The 24,899-nt window shown below is 39.6% G+C and overlaps 1 protein-coding gene across 4 annotated transcripts; it reads right to left on the bottom strand.

Annotated features, from left to right (window-relative positions):
• Positions 1 to 148: 148 nt before the first annotated feature.
• ZFAND4 (zinc finger AN1-type containing 4) lies at positions 149 to 24,369 on the bottom strand. Of its 4 annotated transcripts, none has more exons than XM_065843024.2 (10): positions 23,855 to 24,369; positions 22,626 to 22,925; positions 15,216 to 15,291; positions 15,053 to 15,120; positions 14,306 to 14,492; positions 9,989 to 10,136; positions 8,024 to 9,205; positions 7,359 to 7,413; positions 4,890 to 5,007; positions 149 to 2,814 (listed from the first exon to the last, which is right to left on the bottom strand). In XM_065843024.2, the coding sequence occupies exons 2-10, from the start codon at positions 22,807 to 22,809 to the stop codon at positions 2,679 to 2,681; spliced, it is 2,154 nt and encodes a 717-aa protein (XP_065699096.1). In that variant the 5' UTR covers positions 22,810 to 22,925; positions 23,855 to 24,369; the 3' UTR covers positions 149 to 2,678. The 4 variants fall into 4 exon arrangements, with proteins under 4 accessions (XP_065699096.1, XP_065699095.1, XP_065699097.1 ...); XM_065843023.2 differs by lacking the exon at positions 23,855 to 24,369 and adding an exon at positions 23,675 to 23,848; XM_065843025.2 differs by lacking the exon at positions 23,855 to 24,369 and adding an exon at positions 23,675 to 23,848 and having other exon boundaries at positions 4,890 to 5,004.
• Between the last annotated feature and the right edge of the window lie 530 nt (positions 24,370 to 24,899).

The following is a 24,899-nucleotide window of genomic DNA, read 5'->3' as shown; positions in this document are numbered from 1 at the left end:
TTCAAGATCAAGATCTGACACCTTTGTGGCACTTACCAATGTGGCACCAAGAATCCCAGAGGTCATTCAACAAGAGCCTAGCCTCAAGCATAAAAGAGTCATACAAAAACACTTGACAGGAAGATAGAGAAGCACACAAAAAAAGTAATTGTTAAACTTCCGTTGTGTAAATGCTTTATGATACAATCTAATTACACAAACAAACACACAAAAGCTAAACATTTGTCTACACAGATGCATAGTGCCACAGAGCACTGACTAATACTCAGAAAACCAAACCATTTAGGTAAGTTTACACAGTAAACAGTAAGTAATCCATAGCACAGTCCAACACAGGGTTTGGTAAAACTCAATAGCATACAAATTAGCAACTAAAACAGTTCATTACAAACTTCAGTGCTCTTAGGGCTGTACTACTGGCTGAAAATAAGAATGTCTATAACACAGTATTGGAGATGAGAACAAAACCAGAAGAGTTCTGCACAAATAAAGACTGTATGAGGTATAATCAAAATGAGGTATAATAAAAATGAGAAGCTACATATGTGGAAATTAGATTACTAAATTGCATCTTCTGAAAAGTACTGTTGTGCACTTCATTATGCATATGCAGAAAGGGAGATTCACAATTGAGATTTTATTTGGAGACTTCCTGCCACATATCTTAGTTATGTAGCCTTCCTAAAATTTGAGTACAGCCATTCTAATGCACTGTAAAATAATTTCCTAATAATTATACTAATGCAAAAATCAGGCTACACGATGACACCTGATATTCTCTTAATTCCACTTCTTACCAAATCTCTGCTGTACATACAAGATAACTAATACCTCTGTCTTAAGAAAGTTGCTGAGCTGCAAATAAGTAATTGCTGGGAAGACACCAGTACTTTGGCCCTGTTCCTTATTCTTTTCCTTCAGCATCAAATGTTGTCCCATGGTGGAGACGAAATAAAAACTACAGGCACGCTCACAGTATCTAACACTGCTCAGTAATGACATGTTCTTCATACTTGGTGCAACTTTATCCAGTAAGAAGAAATAAGCCTAGAGGTCACACACACGGAACTACCATTTTACCTTATCACTGCGCAGAAAAACGATTTTGAAAATTTTGTTCCAAGGTCATTACTCCTTGAAAAAGTCCAAAAGGTTTCAGGCAGACTACATGAAATGGATTTTCTCCAAGGAAGAGAATTCTTCAAGTAACTTCGCTTCCTTTCAGTGATCATCTTTCCTTTTTTTTTGGGCCAGCTTTTGATTGCCATGCTCATCAGCTGCTACTGTTCAACTGGAATGCTGCACAGATCATTTTAATATCACAACAGCTATGCAGCTGAAGAACTCTGGCAAGAAAGGGACCGTGACATTCAATTGTCTATACGCAATGTGGAGGGGTTTCTTTTGTTTTGGTGGTTTGTCGTAGGTTCTTCTATTAATCTGTTTATACTAGAACACCTCAAGCAGCATAAACTTATAAAAAGGGAATGAAAGAGGAAAGGCTTGCAGAAGGTATATTCTTCCAACACCACTTTCTCCAGCAGCTACGTGTTCATTAGATGTGTCTCATGCAAGTACTGAACTGCCTTTGTTCAGTAGCAGCTGGCGTGGAGAAAGGCTGCAGGTTAATACATGCCATTTGTTCAACACCCATTTCCTCTTTGCTAGTGTATCTGTAAGACTTCGAGCAGTTTGTTTAAAGTACATGCTGTTGGCCACACTATTCCTAACAAAGTTGGTGGGAATTTTCACACCAGCTTCAGTATGAACAGAGATGAGCCGGTGCTTCTGAAAACATAAAGAATAGCCCCTCCCTCCTATAACAAAGCCCAACTTTTAATTTAGGAGCATGCTGTAAGATAGGAAAAGTTATTTTGTGCATTTATAAGAGCATAAACCATAATAAAATTTAATATTTATTAGAATTTCTTCCAGTAACAGCATTCAACATTTTAACAAACCAAGTTGTGAAGTCTTAAAAAAATCTAGCATTACAAAAAAAGTTAAAATAAGTTGTTCCTTATATTTAATGGCAACAAAGGGGGAACTTTCAATTTAAAAACAAACTTGCCATATAAACAGTATTATTTTAAGAAAATGTGATTAACATGATGTGCAATTTTCAGAATGGATACAGTGTATGAATGCCAATCTGAATGGAACAGAGGGGCAGAACAAACTACCCCCTTAAAAAACTCAAAACAGGCAGTTTGAAGAAAGGGGAAGGAGGAGGATCTTCCTAGTGAAATAACTTAAAAGATAACACACAATGGACAAAAAACACAAGAGCACAGAAGACATTACATGACACCCTCATCATAACACCCCCTCAAGTCTGGTTATTACAGTAAATAAAGTTAGTAAAGTGCATCTTTTAAAGACTTGTCTAGTGAAATAGCTTTCCCAAATATAAAACACAACACAAAACGTGCAGTAACAGTAAAACCATAGTGTAAATTTTTAAAAACTAATATTTAACTTTTCATTCACTAAAGAAGAAAAGTTTTAACTGCAGTAGTGTTCACATTATTCTTCAACAGGATGCATCCTCATGTGCTTTTGTTACTTGGCAAATCTTTAAATACGGAGCATGGCAAAATTATGCAGTCTAAGCAAGTGCTTCTCTCAATGTAATACAATTCTTCAATGGCAGAGCAGCCACATGCAGCACAACCATGTTAGATTTTGGGAAGCTTTGGTGCACTAACGATGGGATTGGTCTCCTGCAAATACCTTCGCCCTGCACTCTTATAGTCGTAGGTGCAGGTGTGAGTCTCTGCATACCGGTGCGTTGCACAGAAGTTGTTTCCACATCTGAAGAATCAAGAATATCAAAAGTTACAAGCTTTTAGAAGCTTTTAACTCTCTGACATGCTGGGAGCCCTTTGGCTTAATCATGTCTTGTTTATTTGACATAATTGCTTGGATTCTAATCATCCTTGACTGATAACATTAACTGGTGGGGTAAACAAAATGGCATTTTTGTAACGGAATGTTGCACTTTTGACACAACAGTCTCTTCAGCTGGGAAGTTAAATAAGATCAGTACTCCCAGCACCAGTGAGCAAGGACCAAACACAATAATTAAGAACAATGGGCTTTGATTTATTTAATTTCTTTTTAAAGACCTCACAAAAAATCAGCTGGGAGAATTCAGAGGACAAAACCACGGAATTAAAATAATAGCATCAGGTGAAATCCACATAATGCATTTCAATTCAAAAATACCACATCATTCAGCCCACCAAAACAGATGTTTTGTTCAGGACAAATTCTCCCTGGCAGAAATTCACATTAGTCATTTGAGATCAATAAATACAGAGTTAGACACATGTAAAGACATCAGACAGGCTAACTATATGGAACATGACTTCCTATTTGACTGGGTAAGGGTGCATCTTTCCAATATCAGTTGCAATTTCAATGAGTTAGGACTGACTTTTTGCCTTGAAACTTGACAGCTCAGCAGCTAAGACTCCTCACAGAAGAAAAGTATACTCTGGATGTTGCATCTGATCTCAACAAGTGCTTTTAGTGGAGACTGATGTCACTGTCCTGCTGCCTGATTTTTTGATAAAGTTGCTTCTTGACAGTAAAACAGTCACATAATTCAAAATCAGAATTCTTGTGAAACAGATTAAGTATTACTTACCCAACTTTCTGTCTCACTATAAGATGATAATCCTCTATCTACCTACCTATCCGGGTTCATAATTAACTCTGCAGCTGTTCCTGAGGCTTTGTGTACCTGGTAATTAATTTACTTTGCTTTGGTTCTTGGTCCTGTAATCATCAGTTCCCTCAAACAATTGTATTCTCTATTTGTTTCATTCTAGTAAAAGGTCATATGGTTGCTCCTTTTGAAACTAGAATGAATACTATTCTTGGGGGATGTGCGATTTCCCCCCCTTTTTCTGTGCTTCATTTTTAACCTTAATCAATCTGCTTAGCTCCTTCTAGGAGCTTGCAGTTATTTGCTCAGCAGGAAAGTGTGCACTGTACACAACTGTTTTAAAATCAAAGACTGAAGAGTCAGCAAAGGAGGCAGTTCCTCACCCCGAAACTCTCCAACACAATTCCCCAATGGCAGAAGTCCTGTTCATTTTGCTGTTAATTGGCATGAACCAAGATCAGCTTCAAATGTAGCCCTCACGGTGCAGCAAATCCCAAAACCAGGAAACAATACTGAGCAAATAATTTCTCGTGGGAAACAATATTTTAAGAACAAAGATCAAACAAAGGTTTTAGTTGGTTGGTTTGCAGTGTTTTTTGTTTGTTTGTTGACGTTTCCAGTGATCACCACCAAGCACGAAGTCTCCTTGTATCATCTACAAGTCATGATTTGGAGGACTGGTACTCTGGTGTTCTGCTTTTGAGATGCTCAAAGACGACTGAAGTCTCACAAGAAATACAAAACATGTAAAAATAACACAGTTGTGAAACACAAACTTATATAAATTCACAAACCGTGGGTGTGTTGTAACAGGGCCAAATCTGAGGGAGATTTTCTGAAAAATTGTAACAAATCCAGATACTCTTCCAGTTGTTAACAATATAGTTATTGTTGGGGAACTTCGCAGAAGATAAACCTGTAGCAATTTCTCCCTGCACCAGTATAAAATGTCATAGTTCTTTATTTGTAATCATGTTATTTATTTCTTGCTATCTTGCATTTCTTGATTTTCCTGGAAGAACACACATATGAACAGCAGAACAGCTACAACATTCCTGAATTTTAATTCCTAGAGTTTTGCTGAACTGAGAACTGCAAGTTTTTTGAATCTTGTCTCTTGATTTGCTACGCTTAAGGAATACCATGCAGCACAGAAAACCTTCTGGTTAGCCCAGCTTTTAAATTTAAACAACAGCTGATCATACGCTCAGCCTACCTGCATTCATAGCTGGTTGCCAATCCAGTTTTCTTGCCACAAAGAAAGCAATGCTTTGCAATTTTCTTTTTTGCTTGAACTGAGCCATTCACAGGTGGAAGATGGGTTGCTTCACCTGCTTTCAGAGGTAGAAAGAGAGCAAAGACATTTTGTTTTTATTTATTCATGATCACAAAACTAGTTAAATGTTATCTTTTGAAACCCAGCTTCATTTTGCATTTCTTAGGATACTTCAGGTAGGAACCCCAAAGCCTAAACATGGAGGAAAAAAACCCCAAAAAGACAAAATAAGAAATATCTCAAGCCTGTGAACACCTTTGGAAGAGGCAGTACAACACAAGACTTAGACCCGTTAGTAACACCTGTTAAAAGTCCACGTAAGCCAGAAGTTACAGAAGAAATCAAGGAACACATCTCCTGATGGCCTTCCCAAAACGCAAAATGAAAACAAAGTGAATGGGAAAGCACTGCAAACAATGGCTTTCCAAAGAATCAACTGGGTATTCGAGTAGCTAGCATTTAATATATTCAGTAGCTAGTATTTAATATATTCAGTAGCTAATAACTCAAGTTTGCCAAATAAATACTGCACTATTTTAAAATCTTGCTGGTACTGCTAATTGCAAGTAAAGTACATTATTAGACTACAGGCCTCTATTTAGCTATAAAGTTTCCTAAAGCACTTTGCAGATATCTGTAAAATTTCTGCACTTAAACATTCACTTTACTCCAACCTTCTGCCCTGTAATCCTTGGCTGTTGCTTTATTACTGGAGAGTACGTAAAGAAAAGGTATTTTCCTTGCCTCTGTAGCAGCTCTTTGTCCACAACCTGCTTATGCATATTTACCATACTCTAGAACAGTAAAGGTGAGCAATGCATCCTCTCAAACATTCTTTCAGTGCTTCTACTACTCTATTGTCAGGATGCTCCCCATGAGGGACTTCATGAGTTCAGAACTATTTTTTGTCCAGCACACCTTTAATCCCAACAGCCATTTCTCAGCTGAGATACACCAAGTTGCATTCAATAGTAACACCAGGCAGCCACTGTTACACTGCAGTCATCGCTACCAGCCAGTGCTATCCTATTGCAATCTAGCATCGAAACTTCCAGGCTATCAATTTCGTTACCTAAAAGCATGCTATTTCAGAAGCATTAGTTAGCCCACTTTGTGAAAAAGACAGAGGTTTAAGACAGCCTCCCCTGTGGACCATACTTCAACAGAAAAAACAGTACACCTGCCCTCACACTGGCAGTCCCTACAACAATTAAATGTAAATTGAATCTGTCCTTTGGCCAGTTATACAATGGATCACTACCAGCCACCTCTCTCTCAAGAGCCTGCATTATATGACAACACCAACTTTGGCTCTCTCATGTCTGGAACCTTCTGGAAAACACACTTTTGTCTGACATTAGATACACCAGAGGAGTGTCGTCTTTACAGTTCTATCCAATATGACACAGATGACAGTAGGCTTCTCCATCATGCAGACGTGGCTATAAGAGCATCACCTCTTTTACCATGGGGTAGGTAAGGACAGACCTGTTTATTAATCGACTGGCAACTCAGAGCTGCACATCTAGTTGTGAAACAAACATACAGTCCACTATTCTAGCAGTTTTTGCTCCCACATTGTTACAATTGCATCGTTTTTCCTGTTGCGGCTGCTGTTTGAAGATCTATATTCTAGCTCATTCTCTATGCCTAGAACCCAAAATCCTGGAATACATGCCTGCCTCTCTTTTCCTAAGGTCATACAGAAAGAAAAGAAAACCTGCAAACTGCAAGTCAAAGATGTGACAAGTTGATTGTGCTACGAATCTTTAGCTGGCTGTCTTAAGAGTTTTAAAGTACTAATCTAGACAACTCCATTCCTCCTGAGAGAATTAATCACATCAGAAAATAGTATTTAGGCACAACACATCCATTTTCAGTAATGTTAGGCATTAAGCACGCCACAGTTACCAAGAGTAGGGTAGAAAGAATTATGCCCATGACAAAAAAAAAAAAATAAGAGAAAAATCTGCACTGTATCAGTAATCTTCAGCATCCATGCCCTTACTGGATCCTCCCCACTTTTCTTTTGCCAAATCCTTCTGGATAAGACTGTAGTCCTAAAGACAATGCTACCAATACATTCTGTTCTGATTTTAGTACACTCAGAAGTATTCACAGAACTGACCTCTTGGAAGCTTAAGAGCAGAAAGTCATGTTTATATCTACGGATGACATGCGGGATTCATTAAGTACCAAAAAAGCTAGGAAAAAGTCACAGATCTACCTAAGATCTAAATGACATCTGTATGTCAAAGAATTGCTTAAAATACTGGAAGTTATACCATGCTATAGAAGGACTTTGAAAGATGTATGCCTTATAAAGGTAAGTGATTCTTGTCCTCTGCATATGTGATATATCAGGAAAGAACAAAGAGCCATCTTGGATTATTAAGTCACATTACTTACCTACTCTTTTCCCTACAGCTGCAATACTTCCATTCATTCCAAGCCCATGTGCAGACTAAAAAAAAAAAAAAAAAAAATTCCAGAGGGAAATTACTAGCAGATGGAAATTAAATGAAAAGTTATGCAGTCTAGTATCAGCTTATTTGAAATCAGTGTACCTACAAAGAGTCCAGGACAACTTCTGTACGCAAAATTAAAATTCCGCCATATAATGCCTTACTCAAAATGACTATTTAATAGGCTCCCCATACTTTACAACACACCAAAACTAAGTACATTAGAGATCTGAAGCTAGGCACATATGGTGCAAGTCACGGGGCAAACTTTGGAATAAATGACAATTAGTGAGCAGCAGAAGTCAGATGACACTGCAAACACACTCAGAATTTTATCATTATGTAAACTAAAAAGTTTAGTTGTGAACTGACCAGTCACTTTCATTTTTATGAAAAATTACTTCTAGGACTCGTTTAGATAGAGAGAGTGTCAAGACACGAACAGGAACTCAGAAAACAGTTTCAGAATTACGGGGATTTAAGCACACCTCCCCCTACCCACCTGCCTCTCCTGAAAAGACACATAGACACACATAAAAGTAGTTTTCATAATGCCAGTACCAGAAAAGACAGGAAAACTTCAATTTCTTTGCAAACATTAGTACTCACTAGAACGTATTCAGCAGCTTCATTTGGAGGAGCAGTTTTCCTAAAACTTTCTTCCTGAAAATGCTGCAGGTTTGTAGGTAGTGCAATACCAGAAGTCCGAAACCTGCCTGTCCCACAGGAACTCTGTAAACTTTCCCGGTTTGTGCTTCGGGCCAGCGAAGCCAGAAATCCTAAGTTACTTACAGAACTCACAGGTTCTTTGGATGCCTTGTTCACCACACCTGTGATGTCCCTAGCCTCTGTTTTAGAAATTGCATCAGGTCTTTTGCCAAGTGACTCTAATTTCACACTACGAAATCTGTTAGTCCTGGAAAAAGAGGAGTCTGCTATACTACGGACTTCCAATGATCGAAGCATGTTTGGAGAGACTGTAGATCTCAAGTTACCAGCCTCAAAGCATTTGGGTTGTGTTTGTGATTTCGGAGAATTGTGACGTGCCACTTGTGCCGAATACCGGAGAGGTGACAAAAGCAGATTTTTCTGAGGACTTAATTCACGAGTACTGAGAAGACCAGCCCCTGTTGCTGCAGTGCTCAGCACTTTGCTAATAGGTTTTCTGTGCTGCTCTACAACCTTAGATTCTTCATCCCCATCAGACAGTTCAAGTTCTGGGTTCATCTTTCCTATGTCGTATATCTCACTACACTGTTCAGTGGTGCTTGCTTCTGTTAACAAAGCAAAAGCATCTGTTTCAGGTAGAATTTTTTCTTCTGTTCCATATAGTTCTACATTGGTTAGATTTGGAAACAAAACAGCATCCTCCTCAGTTGAGGAGGTCATATTTTCAGATGCTTTTTCTGAATTTGCAGGCAGAGATGAAACAGGAGTAAGAATGCTATTTGAAGGTAGTTTCGCATTTTCTAGTTCAACACGAGATATTTTTGGTGGTAACCTGATGCTACTAACAGACTGAGACCAAGAGTTGCTCTGCCAAGTGTCATCTTCCTTCAGAAAGTCATTAGTTGTGGATGGTATTGTTCTACCAGCAGTGGCCAAAGTAGCCAATGCTGAAAGTGTGTTTTGGGAAGACTCTGAGGGACATGAATTCCCAGGAGGAGGTAGGCAGGACTGTCCGATCTGGGGGAGCACTCTCAGAAATCGGTGACGAGCAGCAGCCACTGAGCCACTAGATGGTCGAGGAGTCACTGGAGGACGAGGTTTCACCTTAACAGTTTTCTTAGGCTATTAAAAAAATACCAAAACACACATAAAACAACAGTTAGTATTTGAATTACGGTTACATTCAAAGATCTGACTGAGATCATATTCCCAGGAACTCAGAAAATGTAAGGCCAGAAAGGACCAAATCATTCTATTGACTCCCTCATCCATCACTAGCCATCTAGACTTCACCGCAACATGTGAAAAATAAAATCAAAGATTATAATCAGAAAAAGCTTTTTAGTAAGTAGGCCACATGTCAGAGGAATAGAAAAGGGAATCCAGAACGCCAGAGTTATCCAGAAGAGCTTAAGGTCTCAAACAAGATGAACAATGAAAGCATTATAACTTCATTTTACATCTAGTTAACCTAGGCAGGCATGAATGCCAACAAATATTTTATGGTCTAGGTAATCTCATTCCCATATTCAATTTCATAGGCTTTTCAGTTACAGTATTTCTAGTGAAGCTTCATTTAAGAGAAACACAGACTTTTGCCGCAGCAGTATTGCAAAGCAATGCTACTTATCAGAAGAAAAAAAAAAAAATCCAAAACAACACCCACACAAATCCAGGACCAGGGGCGAATTCTTTGAATGAGAACAGGTAGATCCAAGTAAAGCAAATGTCCCATCAGCAGAACATTTATGCAATAGCACTTACTTAAACAACAGAAACAAAATAATCTACCCTTGATCACTTCACTTCCCAAGACCGCAAAGTATCCGACCTGCTTTTTAGAAAAGCCAGTACTAGGAAAGTGCAAGGCACTTTACAATAGCAAAATTCAAATCACAATTTCACCTTTTTACTCAGATTCATGTTCTCCATCTTGGCCTTGAGCAGTTTCATTTTATTCATAGTAATTGAATTCTCAATAATCTGTTGGCCAGAAGGTGATGCTTCTGTTTCATCTTCATCATCAGCATATAAGTTATAAACTGAACCACCACTGAAAAAAAAAAAGTTTGTGTTTACCCTCTAACCAAGTAATTTAATTGTTTTCAATGTAGAGTATTCTCACAACTAGAAAGTCATATCCGCAGTTGATCTGTTGACAAAGCATTATGTAAAACTGTATATAAAGACATTTCAAATCCATTTATTTTAGCATATAATCATTCCTTATTAGATGCTCACGCAAAGTGATGATGCTGAAATCAGAACACAGCCACACTTCTGCGAAGGGAAGTTGTTATACCATTAACAGTTGGTTCACACTCACTATATATTTCCCCCCAGAGGGGATATCCAGTTCCAAAATGTCTCCTGAAGGTATGCCAAAGCTGTTAACTGTGTGACTCAGACAACAAGCTGACCAGTTTCCAATTAACCAGACACTGGCATGGAAGGAAAGTCCAAATTTCTAGCCATCCTGAGGGGTGTTCTCACCAAAAATGGAAATGGAGGGGTCACCCGTGTGGATGTGATATTCTATTTCTCCTTTTCAAAAAAAAAAAAAAAAAAAAAAAAAAAAAAAAAAAGGATCAGTTCAGGTTTCCAAAGAGACTCACATTTGGAAAAAAAAAACACAACAGATTAGAATTGCTAGACCCAAGACAAAATATTTTAATTCAATAATCACTGGAAATTTATAGCATCACATTGCCCTTTTCCATTCTGTATTCTAACAGAATGCAAAACCTCAATATTTTAAAGTCAGTATCTGGCTCAGTTTTCCTATGAAACATTAGTCACTAACACACATCCAACATCTTACAGTAAAATGAAGTAAGCATTAGGAGTGTCCAATTCATTACAAATTGATGCACTTTCAACACTGCATACAGTACATATTAAAGAGAGTTTTAATTCTTCCAATAGGCTGTCAGCATCTAGAAATCGTGAAAATCATGCAATTCCCCCTGTGTTCATAGAAATGTCTTAGTAGATTTAACTTAAGTGTCTACTCTCCAGAAGAGACCAAAGAAGAACTAAAGGTCATGAAAAAGTCAGTACTAAAAATCCACTAATTAGAGCTGGCATTTTAACTGATTCTTGGCAATAGTCTGCTACCCTTAGTCAAGAGCCAGTATTTTTGCACTGACTCTCCAAATCCATTTCTTAAAATGCAGCAAAATTCTGAATGCAGCACAGCTGGGAGACAGATCTTTAAGAGCAAGATGGTAGCAAATTCAACACAAGAGTCAGCAAAACAGTCCGGTCATTTCTTACCAAAAATTGAAGAGCTTCATATGGGGACAGTCAGGATACATATTACATATCTCTCCTCATAAAGATTCAATACTAAGCATACATCTCAGAATTTTAACTCTGCAAAGATTTAAGTCACAAACTCATAACAATTATTTGAACTTCTTTCAAGGTAATGATAGAAAGAAAAGTGATGTGTCTTGCATCTTTGGTGTGGTGGTTTTTTGTTTGTTTCTAATGTAAAAAGAATTGTTATTCTTTTTCTTGCATTTTCTGGCCACGTAGGAACCAAAAACACTCAGAAAAATGGAGTGACAAAAGGATTTTTTGCTTTAAGGTGACTGTAAAAATTATAAAGCTTGGACACAAAGCCTTGTTTTTCATGATACATTTAGCCCATTTTCCAATGATCAAATTTCAAGTTTACTTTGTTCATAAGTGTCAACATTCTTGAGATCTTGCTTGGAACATACAATAATTTTGGTTGGAAGAGACCCTCTAGATCGTAAAGGCCAACTGTTAACCTAACACTGGCACTAAACCATGTCTCTAAGAACCTCATCTACATGTCTTTCAAACACCTCTAGGGATGGCGATTCAACTGCTTCCCTGCATGCCTCAAAAATGATCAATAGCTTGTTGAAATACTTTTGACACCAGTGCTTGCCAGTCCTCTACCACTACTTCAACTATTTTCTTTTAATCCAGAGACAATAATCATTTTATGTATTTACATCTTGCCAAGTTTTAACCATTAACCACAGACAATTTTATCTGGAGAACTACAGAACAAAACCCAAACCAATGCCTCATTTCTAAACTGCAGTCACTAAATTATGCTTCACACGTAAGAAAACTGAAAAAAAGCTGGTAAACGAGTGCCTCAAAATGCTCAGTCACCAGTATGCCCACACATATAAACACATTTAACTGTGACTGCAGAAAACACTAGTATTCAGGGTGATTTACAGCCTTCCTCTATAAAGATCAAGTGAAAATGTCCGATTTATTTCCATTCTCTCCTCCCTTTGCTACTTTTTTCATTTCCTATAAAAGCCTGACCTGGCCATAACAACAAATTCAAAAATGAGGATTTCTGCTCCTCACCACCCCCATCCCCTTCCCCAATGACTGTCTCCTTTAGTAGAAAAGCTAATAAATGAACTTCCATAGAAGACACAGAGGAAGAAAAACGGCTTGAGTTCAATGTTTTCAACTCACGTGGCTTCCAACCTAACTAGATCGTTTGACCAGTGACAGCACATTTCTTAAGCACAATGTAATTTGCTTTTATATATGCTGTTGTGCTTTGAAAGGCTTACCATGATGCCTTGCAAGAGCCAAAAGACTGGCTTTTATTTCCTTGCTTTGCTACATTTAGCCAATCTCAAGTAAATTATTATTTAATTTATACACTAGGATTACTTAATTGAGATGTACTAAGAAATTCACACAGTTGTCCACACTAGTTTTAAATGAGAAAAAAAAAATCGTCACAAACAGAATTTGAACACGTAGGCAGATAACAGGGAGCCTATTATACGGAAAAATAAACGTTCAAGCTGCTGACAACTTCTTGCATCAACTTACAGTTCAGCATCCACAGTCCCTTCTCTTTGGATCAGTTAGGGTGTTTTTTGGAGTTAAAAGGTAAAAAGCAACAATTTAGTAATATGCAGTGTATCAGCGGGAATAGGAATTACACCTGTCTGCTCCTCTTTCCAGAGGTGTGTCTACGGTGAATGCAGCAGCGAGTTTCTTAGTTCTTACTGATGATGGTGGGTTTTACCTATTTCAGACCTATACACAATGCCATATGTGGCTGTTTGCTGAAAAACAGTGCAGGGGCTGAAAGATCATAAATCCGACATCTTCGTATCTTTCCTCGTATTTCTCTCCAGTAATTGTATATCAAACACTACCTCTTCCTGGGAATTCAACACTGATATTTCATTCAGCCTGGAGTTTTTAAGTATAGATCTGTTACAAAAGTATATCATTCTGAACCCACAGAATCAAAATTAACATAAATACAGTACAAAACTCTTGCTTTCACTTTGCAAATAGGAATAGTTACTTAAAACAGTGCAAGCGTTTGGCTTGGAGAAAATGCAGCTAGTCCCCAGAATAAGGACTTCTTTCCTTAGAGTTGTACAAATATTAAGTTCTTCAGGGGATTAAAATAACCTACTCGAAAGCCACAGTATAAAGACAGAATCTAATAATTTTTAATTGATATCATCAATTTTGACTGCTAATCTGTTTACTACAATATAGTAGCTTAAGTGACGTACTTGCTCTTCTGACAATAAAAGTACTTTGGTTTTGTGACAGTGATTGAGACAAGTTTGGTGCCTCAACGGTAATCTGAGGCCTAATTATGTACAAAGGCTAGCTCTATTTGCAATTATTTCAATATATTAAAAACAAACAAACAAAAAAACAAAGAACAACCAGTTCCCCCAAAACAAAACACCTCTCTTCCCTTCCCCCAGTTTCTCTGAAACTTCAGACAAACCCTTTCGGGATTTTGCACTGCCCATCTACTATCTTCCTGTATAATCACTTGGTCAAGTCATACCCATACAAAAGAGAAAGCTTATGCTGTGAACAGATGTTTATAAAACTAAACAAATGCCTTAAAACAGAAGAGTAAATACTTAATAAAAGTTTTAAATCTCTTCATTGACAAATTGACTCTCCTGTGAAAATTGCCTCAAGTACAAGGTCAGCTTCACCTCACTCTGTTGACACACACAGTGACAGATGACTGTCAGCATGAACAGTGACCACAAAATACTACTGTATTGCTAGGCCACCAAGTTACAGCATTCTAGTAGCCCTCAGGGCACAATTCTTCCAATATTCCAGACATATTCCAGATATTATTTCGGTAAAGTCAGCAAATAAAGCTGACAATTATACAGCATTCCCCTTTTGAATAATAAAGAATAAAACCAGCTTTACCTCAAAGATTCAGATAATGGTGTTAAAGTGCCATCTCCCCGGTCTACCACACGGAAGAAATTCAACTGATCTCCTTCTCGATATACTAAGAAGGTAACTTGTTTGTTTGATGGCCCTTTCTCCCAGATCTCATCTCTACTGGGATCCATGTATTCAGCCATTTCCCTGATAGGGTCTTCCATGGGAACTACAAAAAGGAAAAGGAGAATAAAACCAAATTGCCATTATTATTATTTTGATCACCTTTAAGAGCTCAGCTCAGTTTACAATGGGAATTCCCAACCTAGAAGATATGCTGAATATTTTCCAAGTGAAAATTATCAAGAGGATTTTATCCATTTTCTTTCCTCTATAGAGGATCCATATAAACCAGCTTATCATCAGATTAAACCAATGCCTGATTGTTACTACCCAGGCATTAAACCAATGCCTGATTGTTACTACCCAGGTTTTATATAATGATATTACAGTATCTCTTTTTCTGCCGGTGAAAAATCACTGATTTTAAGGCTTGATGATTCTATACATACAAAGGTAACTGTTAAACTAAGCCTAAGCAAAATGAAAAGGACACTGTACTTGGTATGCTAAGGAAGACGGGAAAAAATCCCTCAGTTTTCATCAAGTATTTTTCCAATGAATTTGGAAATGAAGTCTGCTTGTCTAAAATCCTTCTCTAAGAGAAGCTGTTTACAGTTGGAAGATGTTGCAGGAAAACCATTATTTTGTAACTGTGTAAACACCTACCTCTTCTAGTGTTAATAGGTCCACCTCGCATAGCCAGAACTAACTTCAGAGTGCAGCCTTCTAAAATGCTGTAAATAACAATAAATAAATTTTTGTAGCATTCTCTATTGCTTTTGCTAACAATCATCCCGAAACACACATTGCAATTTTATTATACACTTACTTATAATCATTCAAACAATAGTCATCCTTCAGTTCCGTATTATTCCAAATTAAATGCTGCTGAGAGACAGGAATACCTAAACAAAACAAAAAAGAGTATTAACATTTGAGTTTGTTGGGAGGGTTTTCAGGGAGTTTTGCTTTTTGAAGAACATGGGGCTAAAAGAGGAGAGGCAAGAAAGGGGACCACAGGGGAAAGAAGAAAGGAAGGACAAGAACAGGCACTTGAGCAGCCCTCAGGTGTGACATCCAACTTCCCAAATAGTTAAGATTTTCAGTAGTGTTGTGCTCACACACAGAGTGCTATCTTTTGGGTCAACAAGGAACCTGCAGGAGCATTCAACTGCTTCAGGCTTTTTGGATACTTGTTCTTTTCCAGGCATCAGAGGAGGGATTCCCCCAGCCGCCCTGCCCTGCTAATTGCACCTCAGAGCTTTATGCCTACAGACAGGAAAAACAGGATGACACTTCTGACTACAGAACTGCTGAATAATTTAACCACAGATTGATATTCTGTATTACTCACAGTAAAGACTAGGCCGCATTAAGGTAACTCCTAGCAGCTCTAATACGGGTGAGACAAATGTGTGTTTTTATCACTGCTTGGTGTGGAACCTGAAAGTTCACACGTACAATATAGTACCATAGAAGTTAATCAAACTTCATACTACAAACATTTATTTTGTTGTGGGTGTTCTTTAGGCCATCAAAACATTTTATTATTTTTATCCACTAATACTCATTTTCAGCTCAAGTTCTGGGACAGATTTGGCTATTTTTAGCAAAAGGAAGCAAGCATACTGATTATTTGTTACTTATTAAAAATCTGTATTCTACACAATTATGAACTTCGTTTCTTCCTGCTTGCATAGTCAACTCATTTAGATACATATGTAATATATGTTAAAGATAATAAGCGTAAGCTGGTGCAAGCTAAGGTCTTCATACATTTTTATTAGAACACTGTCATTTTCCAAATTCTTGGTAGAGTACAAACCAGGACAGTTACGAAAGGACGAGGCATCTCTGATCACCAAAAAAAACCTCCAAAAAATTAAAGTTAATGGGAAGATGAGGAGCTGTCATCTTTGCCTTTGGGGAAAAGAAAAATAAAATAAAATCTTCCCTTCAGCATCGTAAGTACTGTTGTTCAATTTGTCTAGTGAAATCCAGGTAATTAAGATCTTACTGCGCATATCTGACAAATTGTAATTAAAATGAAAATCTATAGAGACCAAGAACTACTCGTTCAAAAAGGTCTAAACACTACTCCTCAGACTAAGATGCAAAAGCTATAATTATAATTTCCAAAAGGTTATGCTAGTGTAACCTTATCATATACTTTTATTCACTGCATGTTAAAAGGAGATGCCAGCAGCAGTGCTACACTGTAAGACTTCACAAAAAACAGCTAGGAAGAGATGAACACAGAGATCAGAGTCTTCCAGGTGGTTTCCAAAAACACCTCAACCTCCCCAGGCTTGCAAGAGTGCTGAGCAAGCTGTGGCAACAGGTCAGTTAAGCAGCCTCCTCCTAGCTGGAGGAAGGGCACAAAGCTACCAACACCCATCACCAGCAAGGAAGAAACAGGGACCAGATTCTGGTGAAAGTCCAAGCAGATTCAACAGGCAAGGAGGATACCTGTCAAGCGGACATCCCTGCACAGAAGGAGTGCACTTCAGAGGAGCTGTTGTTAATATTTAAGTTTTAGATAAGATGACAATTTCCTTTTCTCACCACAGCTCACCTCTATATCTTCTCTTTTATGAACGACCAACACAACTTCACTTGTGTGGCATTTAATGCAAATCTTGTATCCTCTGAAGTCCACAAGACATTTATGAGGGGAATATGTTCATATAGTAGACTAACATAATTGCTACTACACTGTCAGCTATTTAATAACTGGTTATTGGTTATGTTTCAAGTCTGCAGTGTAAGCAAAACAAGAACAAGCTGGCAAGAGCCAGTGAGTCTACAATGAAGTTCTTTTCTGTGTTGTTTTGCAGTCTTCTGATTACAAACAGTCATTACTGTCTGTATTTGTTATGGTTTCAGCAGCCTCCAAGGAGCAATTTCCAATTACTTTGATAAACTGAGTGCTTGTTAAAAAGGCTGGCTTGCAACTAGCAGTGTTGCAGTGAAACATGTTTTCGTTCTTCTAACAATGTATTTTTGATGAAATGAACAGATGAAAAGACTATACACTGCTTTAAAGAGAAACAGACAAGCCTTTATTACTAATTCTCTCTTACACTGCTTTCTAAGAATTCTGTTCTTATACACTAAGGAAACAGTAGGTGCTTTATAGGTTCAGGTGCAAAAAAAAATACACATTAGCTGTCCCTTTTCTGGATTATAGTAAGGCTTCCTCGAGGAGACATTCGCGCATGAGATCAGCATGTAAAATTGGCAATAATAATGAGAACTGCCAGGTATCCATCCACTATGGCCTCTCCCCTAAGCAGCACATAAGCGTATCACTGACCTGCTACAAATCGGTACAGACAAGAGAGGAAAGTCAGGCAATAAGCTACATTTTGATGCTCAAATGGCAGTAGGCTAGCCAGGTGATGCTCCAGGACAGAAGAATCGGCAGGCTGCCTATTGAAATGGCTGCAGATGTGCCTCCTATCTGACCTGCTAGATGGGAGGAGGCAGTGGGAGAGAAGTAGGTACTCTATCCTGTCTCAGAATCAGCATTTCAGATACATCCTTAAACTTCACTCACCTTTCTGGCATGATAAACAGGCTCACCAGGCAAACTGATGTGGTCAAGTCTGACCCAGAAAGAAAACCTTGTAGATTTTGGAACAAACTTGATTTAATGTTGTGAGTAGAAGGTCACTATGTTTAAAAAAAACCCACAAACATTTCAAAGTTCAAACAACGTAGTTATCTTTCATCCAACATTGAAATTGCAGGAGAGTTTCTTAAACATTTACACAGAGAGGTTGGGCTGACAGTCTTCCCCCACAAACTAGCTGCACAAGCAAAGAGGTGCAAAGGCCCACAACTTACAGCAGCAGTACTGTTTGCATAACTGTCAAACCCACCAACTTTCGTTTGCATGACAATTATCCACATTAGTGTAAATGGCGGTCAGTAGTGATCTGTGCTTTATCCTAAGGACTGACCAAGGGGAGGCTGCAACAACAGCCAATCACCAGTAACTGAATCCAGGTCCACAAAGTTTCCTGACAGAAGCGACCTTCTTTACACCTCCCAGACGCTGCTCTAACCAAGGCACAGGCTTGCATCTGCAGAAATTCTTCCCAGCTCAGACAAGGCATAAGCTTAAAAAAGCTTCATGAACTTCTAGTCTCCATCAGCACAGTAAACAGGCAAATGACCAAGCAGAAGACAGAGGAAAAGTAGCAGACAGAAGAAAAGCAAGATAGGTTCTGTTAAAAACTCTTTACACTCGTGCAATTCACTTACTCATCCTAACAGGAACATAGCTATTTCTCTAATGCAAGCAGTAATAAATATCATTACAACATACGCTGAATTCACACAATATTAAAAGAAGTTACAACATTCAGAAGAAGCCTGCTTGATATTCACTCAGTTCCTCTCAACTCGAAGCTGCTGTACATAGCCAGCAAAATAATGACAGCAAACAGACAAAAAACCAAAAGCAAACAAAAAAACCCCACAAAAAACAAAACAAAAAAAACCAACCAAAAAACTACTACCACACACACCAACTCTCAGGATGAATTGAAGTTACACACACAACAAAATTATAGTTGCATCTGTCATTGTCACCTGAACACAAGCGTTCCAAATCAAGATAAGCTCTGAAAGCTAGTTCTGTTTCTCCCCTTTGCAGTAATAGAAGAACAAGAGAACACCTAAATTTTCAGCTAAAAAGGTATACCTTGCCACATATGCAATCACAAAATCCAGTTGCAGTCACTGAACAAACCATGACTGAGTTGTTTTTCTTATTTTAAAGGTAGCTATTTAGATGAAGGCCTTAACACTCCATACTGTAGGATGAAATTTAACTCCCGCAAGTTAATAATAACAATAATACCACCAACACCAGATCCCAAACACCACCTTCTCCCCTGAGACTCAATCCTATCCTACTGAACAAACATGTTTACAGGTATTATATATGGTTCTTTAACAGATGAAAGAATTAACTAGTACTAGGAACACAGTATCTGAACATTCCTTCTATAAAATTCAATATAGTAATTGGTGTTTCCAAATGAAAATCACAAAACATTCTCCAGCCCACCAGCTACAAAGACTTGTGCAATGAAGGAAGCAAGAAGAGATATTCCCAGTTTAAAACAAACAAACAAGCAAACAACAACTTTTTCCTCTTTCAATGAAACCCTGCTATTTTTAAGTTCATTCACAAGTTAAAGCTCAGTCTTTCATGTCAGCTTGACACTCCGGTACTATCCTATCCATGTCCATCAATACAGGATCCAGCTTTCAAATACAAATAATCAACAGCAGGTAAAACCAATGGAGCAGGCAGCAATGCTGGCAACACTGCTATGCTGTTGGCTGTGTGTGTTCTAGTTTTTATGGCACCAGTAGAGACAAAGGGAGGTGTTTCTTCTCTAGTGTACCATTTTAAAAGGCTCATTCAGTGACTCTGAGACTAGGAGTGACTTACCCTAGGTGGTTCCAAAGTCAACATGATAACAAATCTAAATTTTTGGATGACCAAGTGCCTACTTCACATGGAACATATTTGAGGACAAATGTCTGGATCTGATCCAAACATACATCAGATCTGCTTTAACTTCAATTTACAAGTAGACTTGCACTGGAATTTCAGATGCATTACAACTTATAATTTTTTATCCATATTCTTTGCTGACTAAAACCAACTGGAAACAAAGCTAGATATCTGGAACTCTTTCTTAGTAAGGTTCCACTGTCTACTACAGCTGTCTTAAACAAACCCTTTCCACATCAGATCATTAAACAGGCACCAAGAATCACAAACAGTATCAGAAGTATATAAAATTCCTAACATGCCATCCATATTATCCTTTCTTATCACAATGCAGTCTACAGCTATTGATATTCCAGTTGTTCACAAAACTAAATCTAGATGAACTGATCTTTATTATTAGTCTCTTACATTTAGAGGCATTACTGGCATTTGAACAAATTTGTTAACTTCCAATAGGATTTTAGATTTTGTTCTTGAAGATCTCAGGTCTCAGATCATTTTCCTAAAGCTTGTCTTTCTGTATGCTTACACACCATCATCCTCAACACTCAAATGAGTCCAAAGGGATCATACACATAGTAGGGACCCTGTAGTTTCCCAACAGTATAGGTGACAGTCTCCAGGTACAAGTGTAAGTTACATGAGAGAGGTTCACATCCCATGAAAGGTGACATGATACAGTAAGAAAAAGTGAAAAACAGGAGCAGAAACAGATTTAAGCTTTTGGCTTCCCATACTAAATCACCACAACAAAATTACTATTTTAGGATTTTTGCTCCACCTGGGTGATTCATTGCTTGAATTTGTGTACTATAGTAGAAACTTTGTCACTAAAAAGTTGTTTATTTTTTTATATGTAACAGCAACCCCACATGCGACACAACACTAATTTGTCATTGTATGTCTGTCACCTTCACACATAGTCAACCAATCTGTTTTAATTCTTCCTCCCATAAATCAGGACATTACAGATATTTTAACTCTGTTCTGGAACATCCAGGTATTTCAACCGACTTTTAACAATTCAATTATAAGCACCAGTGAACTGTTATCTTCCATGTTTTAATGAAATTTACTAAAAGTTAAATCTATACAGCTAGCACATAAGTCACTAATTACCTTATCATCCTATGAACTACAACATGTGAACAAAATTCTGAATAAGCAATATTACAACTTTATTACTGAGCTGTTCTAACAAGTTATGATACTTTTTTGAGCTGGGAACGCCCACCAACAATAATAAGCTGTAGATATAATTCAACATGTCTATTTGCAATCTCTCATTTTGGACCACAAGAAATTCAAATTCCTCTACCTCACATCTCCCATTGGTCTCTTCATGCATCCTTTAAAGCTCACTCTCATCTACACTGTCCAGCCAGCCTGCCTTCTGCTGTACTCTGTTGCCTATGCTCCCTTTTAATTCTCTCTTAGTATTTAATCACGTCTGCTTGCATTTCTCCTACACCTATATTATATCATGAAGAAAACCCCTTTCCTTTTCTTGTTTCACCTCTAGCCTCCAATGCATCTCAACACATTCTATGACTTGTGACTAATTACATCTATGTCCATGGGAAACAAAAGCATATCCACATAAATACGCTGATGTAAGCTCTAGTTATTTGCATAGTGGAGCTTCTACTGCACAACCTTACTAGAAGTCCCCTCTATCATTGCAATTCTTCTGTATTTTAAGACTTTGTTTATCCCCATCCATTAGCACAGATTTCCATAAGAGGAAGAGAGCATATTAGATTCAAGTCTAAAGCATCGATTACATCTCCCAGAGGGTGGGTTCCACATGGATAGAAGCGTGAAAAAATGTGGACAGGTATACTGGGGAGAGAAGATCCCTTTTCTTAAAATTAGCAACTCTGGTACTCTCAGTTTGTGCAGCTATACACTTGCTTTACCTCCTCCAAAGTGAGAAAGAGGATACAATGCTACAAAGTAGCTAAAGTATGTATATGCACATACTTCACATCACGTTCTTTCCTGAGGATTATTCTCATCATAGAGGGAAAAGGCTGAGAGAGGACTAACCTACATCTTTTCTCCTTGCATTAGCACTGGGACTGGCCTTGTAACTTAAAGGAGGCTTTCGCTTCGCAAGGTGTGCCAAGTTCATCACTTTAAGATAAAGCATTTCTCAGCCAGACCTCTACCAACAAAAGACCACTCACCTAAACAATATTCAAATGAGCAACTTCAAGCTGCCTTTGGGATTCACCTGCACTGCAGTTGCTCTTGGGACTACAGTATCATAAACTGACTAACCTAAGATGCAACAGCCATCGCACCTAGTTTAAAGTATGCTCAGCTACAATACAGATGTACTTCAAGACTCAAATTTATAATCTTGCTAGTTAACAAACTTCTTACTCCAGAGAATCCTTTCAACACTAAAAATACTGTATCCCATATAATGTCAGAACAATTAATAATTTACTGCAGACTGTTAAAATTTATCTTAATAATGATATATAAGAAAGTATACCTATTCTAGTCAAGCCTAAGCCATGAACTGATAGAAAAAGCAAAGAATAGAAGAAGTCAATTCCAATTAAACTTAATCCATAAATCAAGTGTCTAGCTTATACATTTAAATTATCTGGTTTGATTTTAGCAATTATAGTTCGCAAAACAAGACTTCCTCTAACATTATGAAGTTTATGCTGAAATAATAGAGAATAGTACCTTCCAGTCTTTGTATTTTAGCTTTCACAGAAATAACTGTTTCAAAGGGGGAAACTCGCAGTTCAAAGCATGTTCCTGTGAGCGTTTCAATGAAGAGCTCCATAGTTTCATAAAAAGGAAGCTTGTAGCGAAATGGTCCCATTTTGTCTTCATTGAAAAAAGGAGGCTCTTTCTTGTTGGCCATTACAAAGGATTTACAACTTCTTTGTAAGAAGATCTGTCAGGAAACATTCCACTTCTAGCCAAGTCACCTTTGAGGACAGGTGTGGTGTGCTGCTGTTCATGTTTGGGATTTTTCACCTATAAAGCAAACAAGCATAGTTCTAACAACATCTGAACATAGCTGTTAAATGGTTTCAAATTATTCTTGATGAAGAATTGCTATGAAGAAGCAGTAAATGAGTATCTAGGTCATGCAACAGTAATCCACAAACGATATTTGTAACCTTGCAGTCCTAGGACTCCAGTTTCAGACAGCATTCCAGGTCCTACCTACTATCTTTCTGTCTTCATTTTGTTTGCATGACTGACATGACAACCCGATCTGCGATATTAATGCCCAGAGCCTCCTGACAAGGGCTGAGCCCTCAGCAGGGTCAGAGCTACAGAAAAACTCCAGAAATACATAAAGACAAGGGGTGTTGGGGGCGTACAGAGCGGGAGACGGCAGCTTTGCCTCCCCGGTAGCGCCGCTCTCCCGCCGGCCCGGTCCAGCCCCGCACCAGGGCAGCAGGCCGGACCCAGCCCAGCCCCGCGCCCGCAAACAAAGGAGTGGGAGCAGCTGCCCCCCACCCCCGCGCCTCGGGGCGGTCTCACCGCGCAGCAGGACGCGGCCCCCCAGCCCACCCCGGGGAACCTCCTCCCTTTCCTCCAGGGACGCACCTCACGCCGGCGGGGCCGCGTGAGGGAAGGGGCTGGAGCACCGCCCCTCTCCCCCGCCCCGGCCAGCACTCCCATCGCAGGGCCCCTGAGGGAGCAGCACTCCCAAAGGTCCGGTACCGCCGAGCCGACTCGCGCCGGCAAGAGGAAGAGGGAGTGTCTCATCTCACCTGCCACCCCAGGGCCCGCTCGGGGGGAGACCAGGCTCCTCTCCCCCCGTGCAGCCCCGCCCGCCGCGCCTCACAGCAGATCGCCAGCCCCAGCGGATCTCACGGAGAAGGAGGAGCCGCCGCGGGAGACGAACAAGACCCGAGAGCCGCCGCTCACTCCCCGGCAGCCTCCGCGCCTACCTGGCCTTTATGACATCCCCGCCAGGCGTCCTCCTGCGGGCCAATGGGGCGGCCGTTCTCATGCGGCTCACCCAATCAGCGCTCTCGAGAGGCGGTGCCCCCGGCGCCGTCAGGGGCTGGCGTCCGCCGGGCCGCGGCGCGCTGCTCGTGCTTGTTGTGGTCGTTAAGACGCGGGGCGGCGGAGCGTGCGCGGGGCAAGACCCGGATGCAGCGCCCCCTCGCTAACAACGGCGGTCACGAGGCAGCAGCCGCAGTGGCTCCTGGGACGTGTAGTCTAAGGGGGCGAGGGGAAGGCGCTGGTCCTTCTCAGGGAAAACGTACAGAAACGTAATTTATGCCTCAAACACCACCCGAGAGGCAGCAGAAGAGGGAGGACTCGGAGCCTGCACTGAGCTGTCCAGTGGTCGCAGCCAGGACAGGGGCCTGAGGCAGCAGCGGCCCGGGAGTCCAGCGCCGCTCCAGCTGCAGGGCCGGGCCGGGCTCCGGGAGCAGCGCTTCCCTGCGGCGATCTGAGTCTTCCGGAGAAGCACTAGAGAAAACAAGCTTAGCTTATTAGGAGGTGCTAATTACATTAACCGCTTTACTTTCCATTTCGGTTTTAAATTATGCAAGACTCCCCCAGACACTCGCTGTTGGGTGCCAGGCGCAGTTAAAACACTCAGAACAAATACTGTGACTTTTCACGCGCACACGGCAGGTACAGGAGCCTCTGAGGGAGCACTGAGCAAGCTCTGGGGGCTGTAACTCTGAGCTCCAGCCCTGGAGACTCCTCCCCAGGAGAAAATGCAGCCGTGGTCTACCAAACACTTAAAAAAAAAAAAAAAAAAAAAAACAACAGACAGACCAAGACAAAACTCAGCTAAAAAAACCAAAGTGCCTAGACCAGGATTTGCAGTCTGTTATGGGGAGTTAGTTGAGGACCACACATTTTAACAGGAGGGAAGAGACTCTCCCTTGTGCCAGTTTAGAAAAACTAAGGGGAAGAAAGGTTTTGATCTATGTCATGGTGCAAGTTTCTATCATGAGCTTTTCTCTACTGAGGTTT

Source organism: Patagioenas fasciata, chromosome 8 (assembly GCF_037038585.1).
Source record: "Patagioenas fasciata isolate bPatFas1 chromosome 8, bPatFas1.hap1, whole genome shotgun sequence".
In the NCBI taxonomy this organism is placed as follows: Eukaryota; Metazoa; Chordata; class Aves; order Columbiformes; family Columbidae; genus Patagioenas; species Patagioenas fasciata.
Note: the sequence above shows the minus strand (reverse complement) of the source record. Positions and strands in the feature narration are given on the sequence as shown.

What these genes read in the sequence shown, in the direction of transcription:
- ZFAND4 (XM_065843024.2), bottom strand. Translation starts at nt 22,809, where the DNA reads ATGGCCAACAAGAAAGAGCCTCCTTTTTTCAATGAAGACAAAATGGGA. An exon ending in TAAAATACAAAGACTGGAAG is followed by an intron (nt 15,292 to 22,625) that starts GTACTATTCTCT and finishes TGTTTTGTTTAG; the next exon opens with GTATTCCTGTCTCTCAGCAG. An exon ending in GCAACCAGCTATGAATGCAG is followed by an intron (nt 2,815 to 4,889) that starts GTAGGCTGAGCG and finishes TTGATTCTTCAG; the next exon opens with ATGTGGAAACAACTTCTGTG.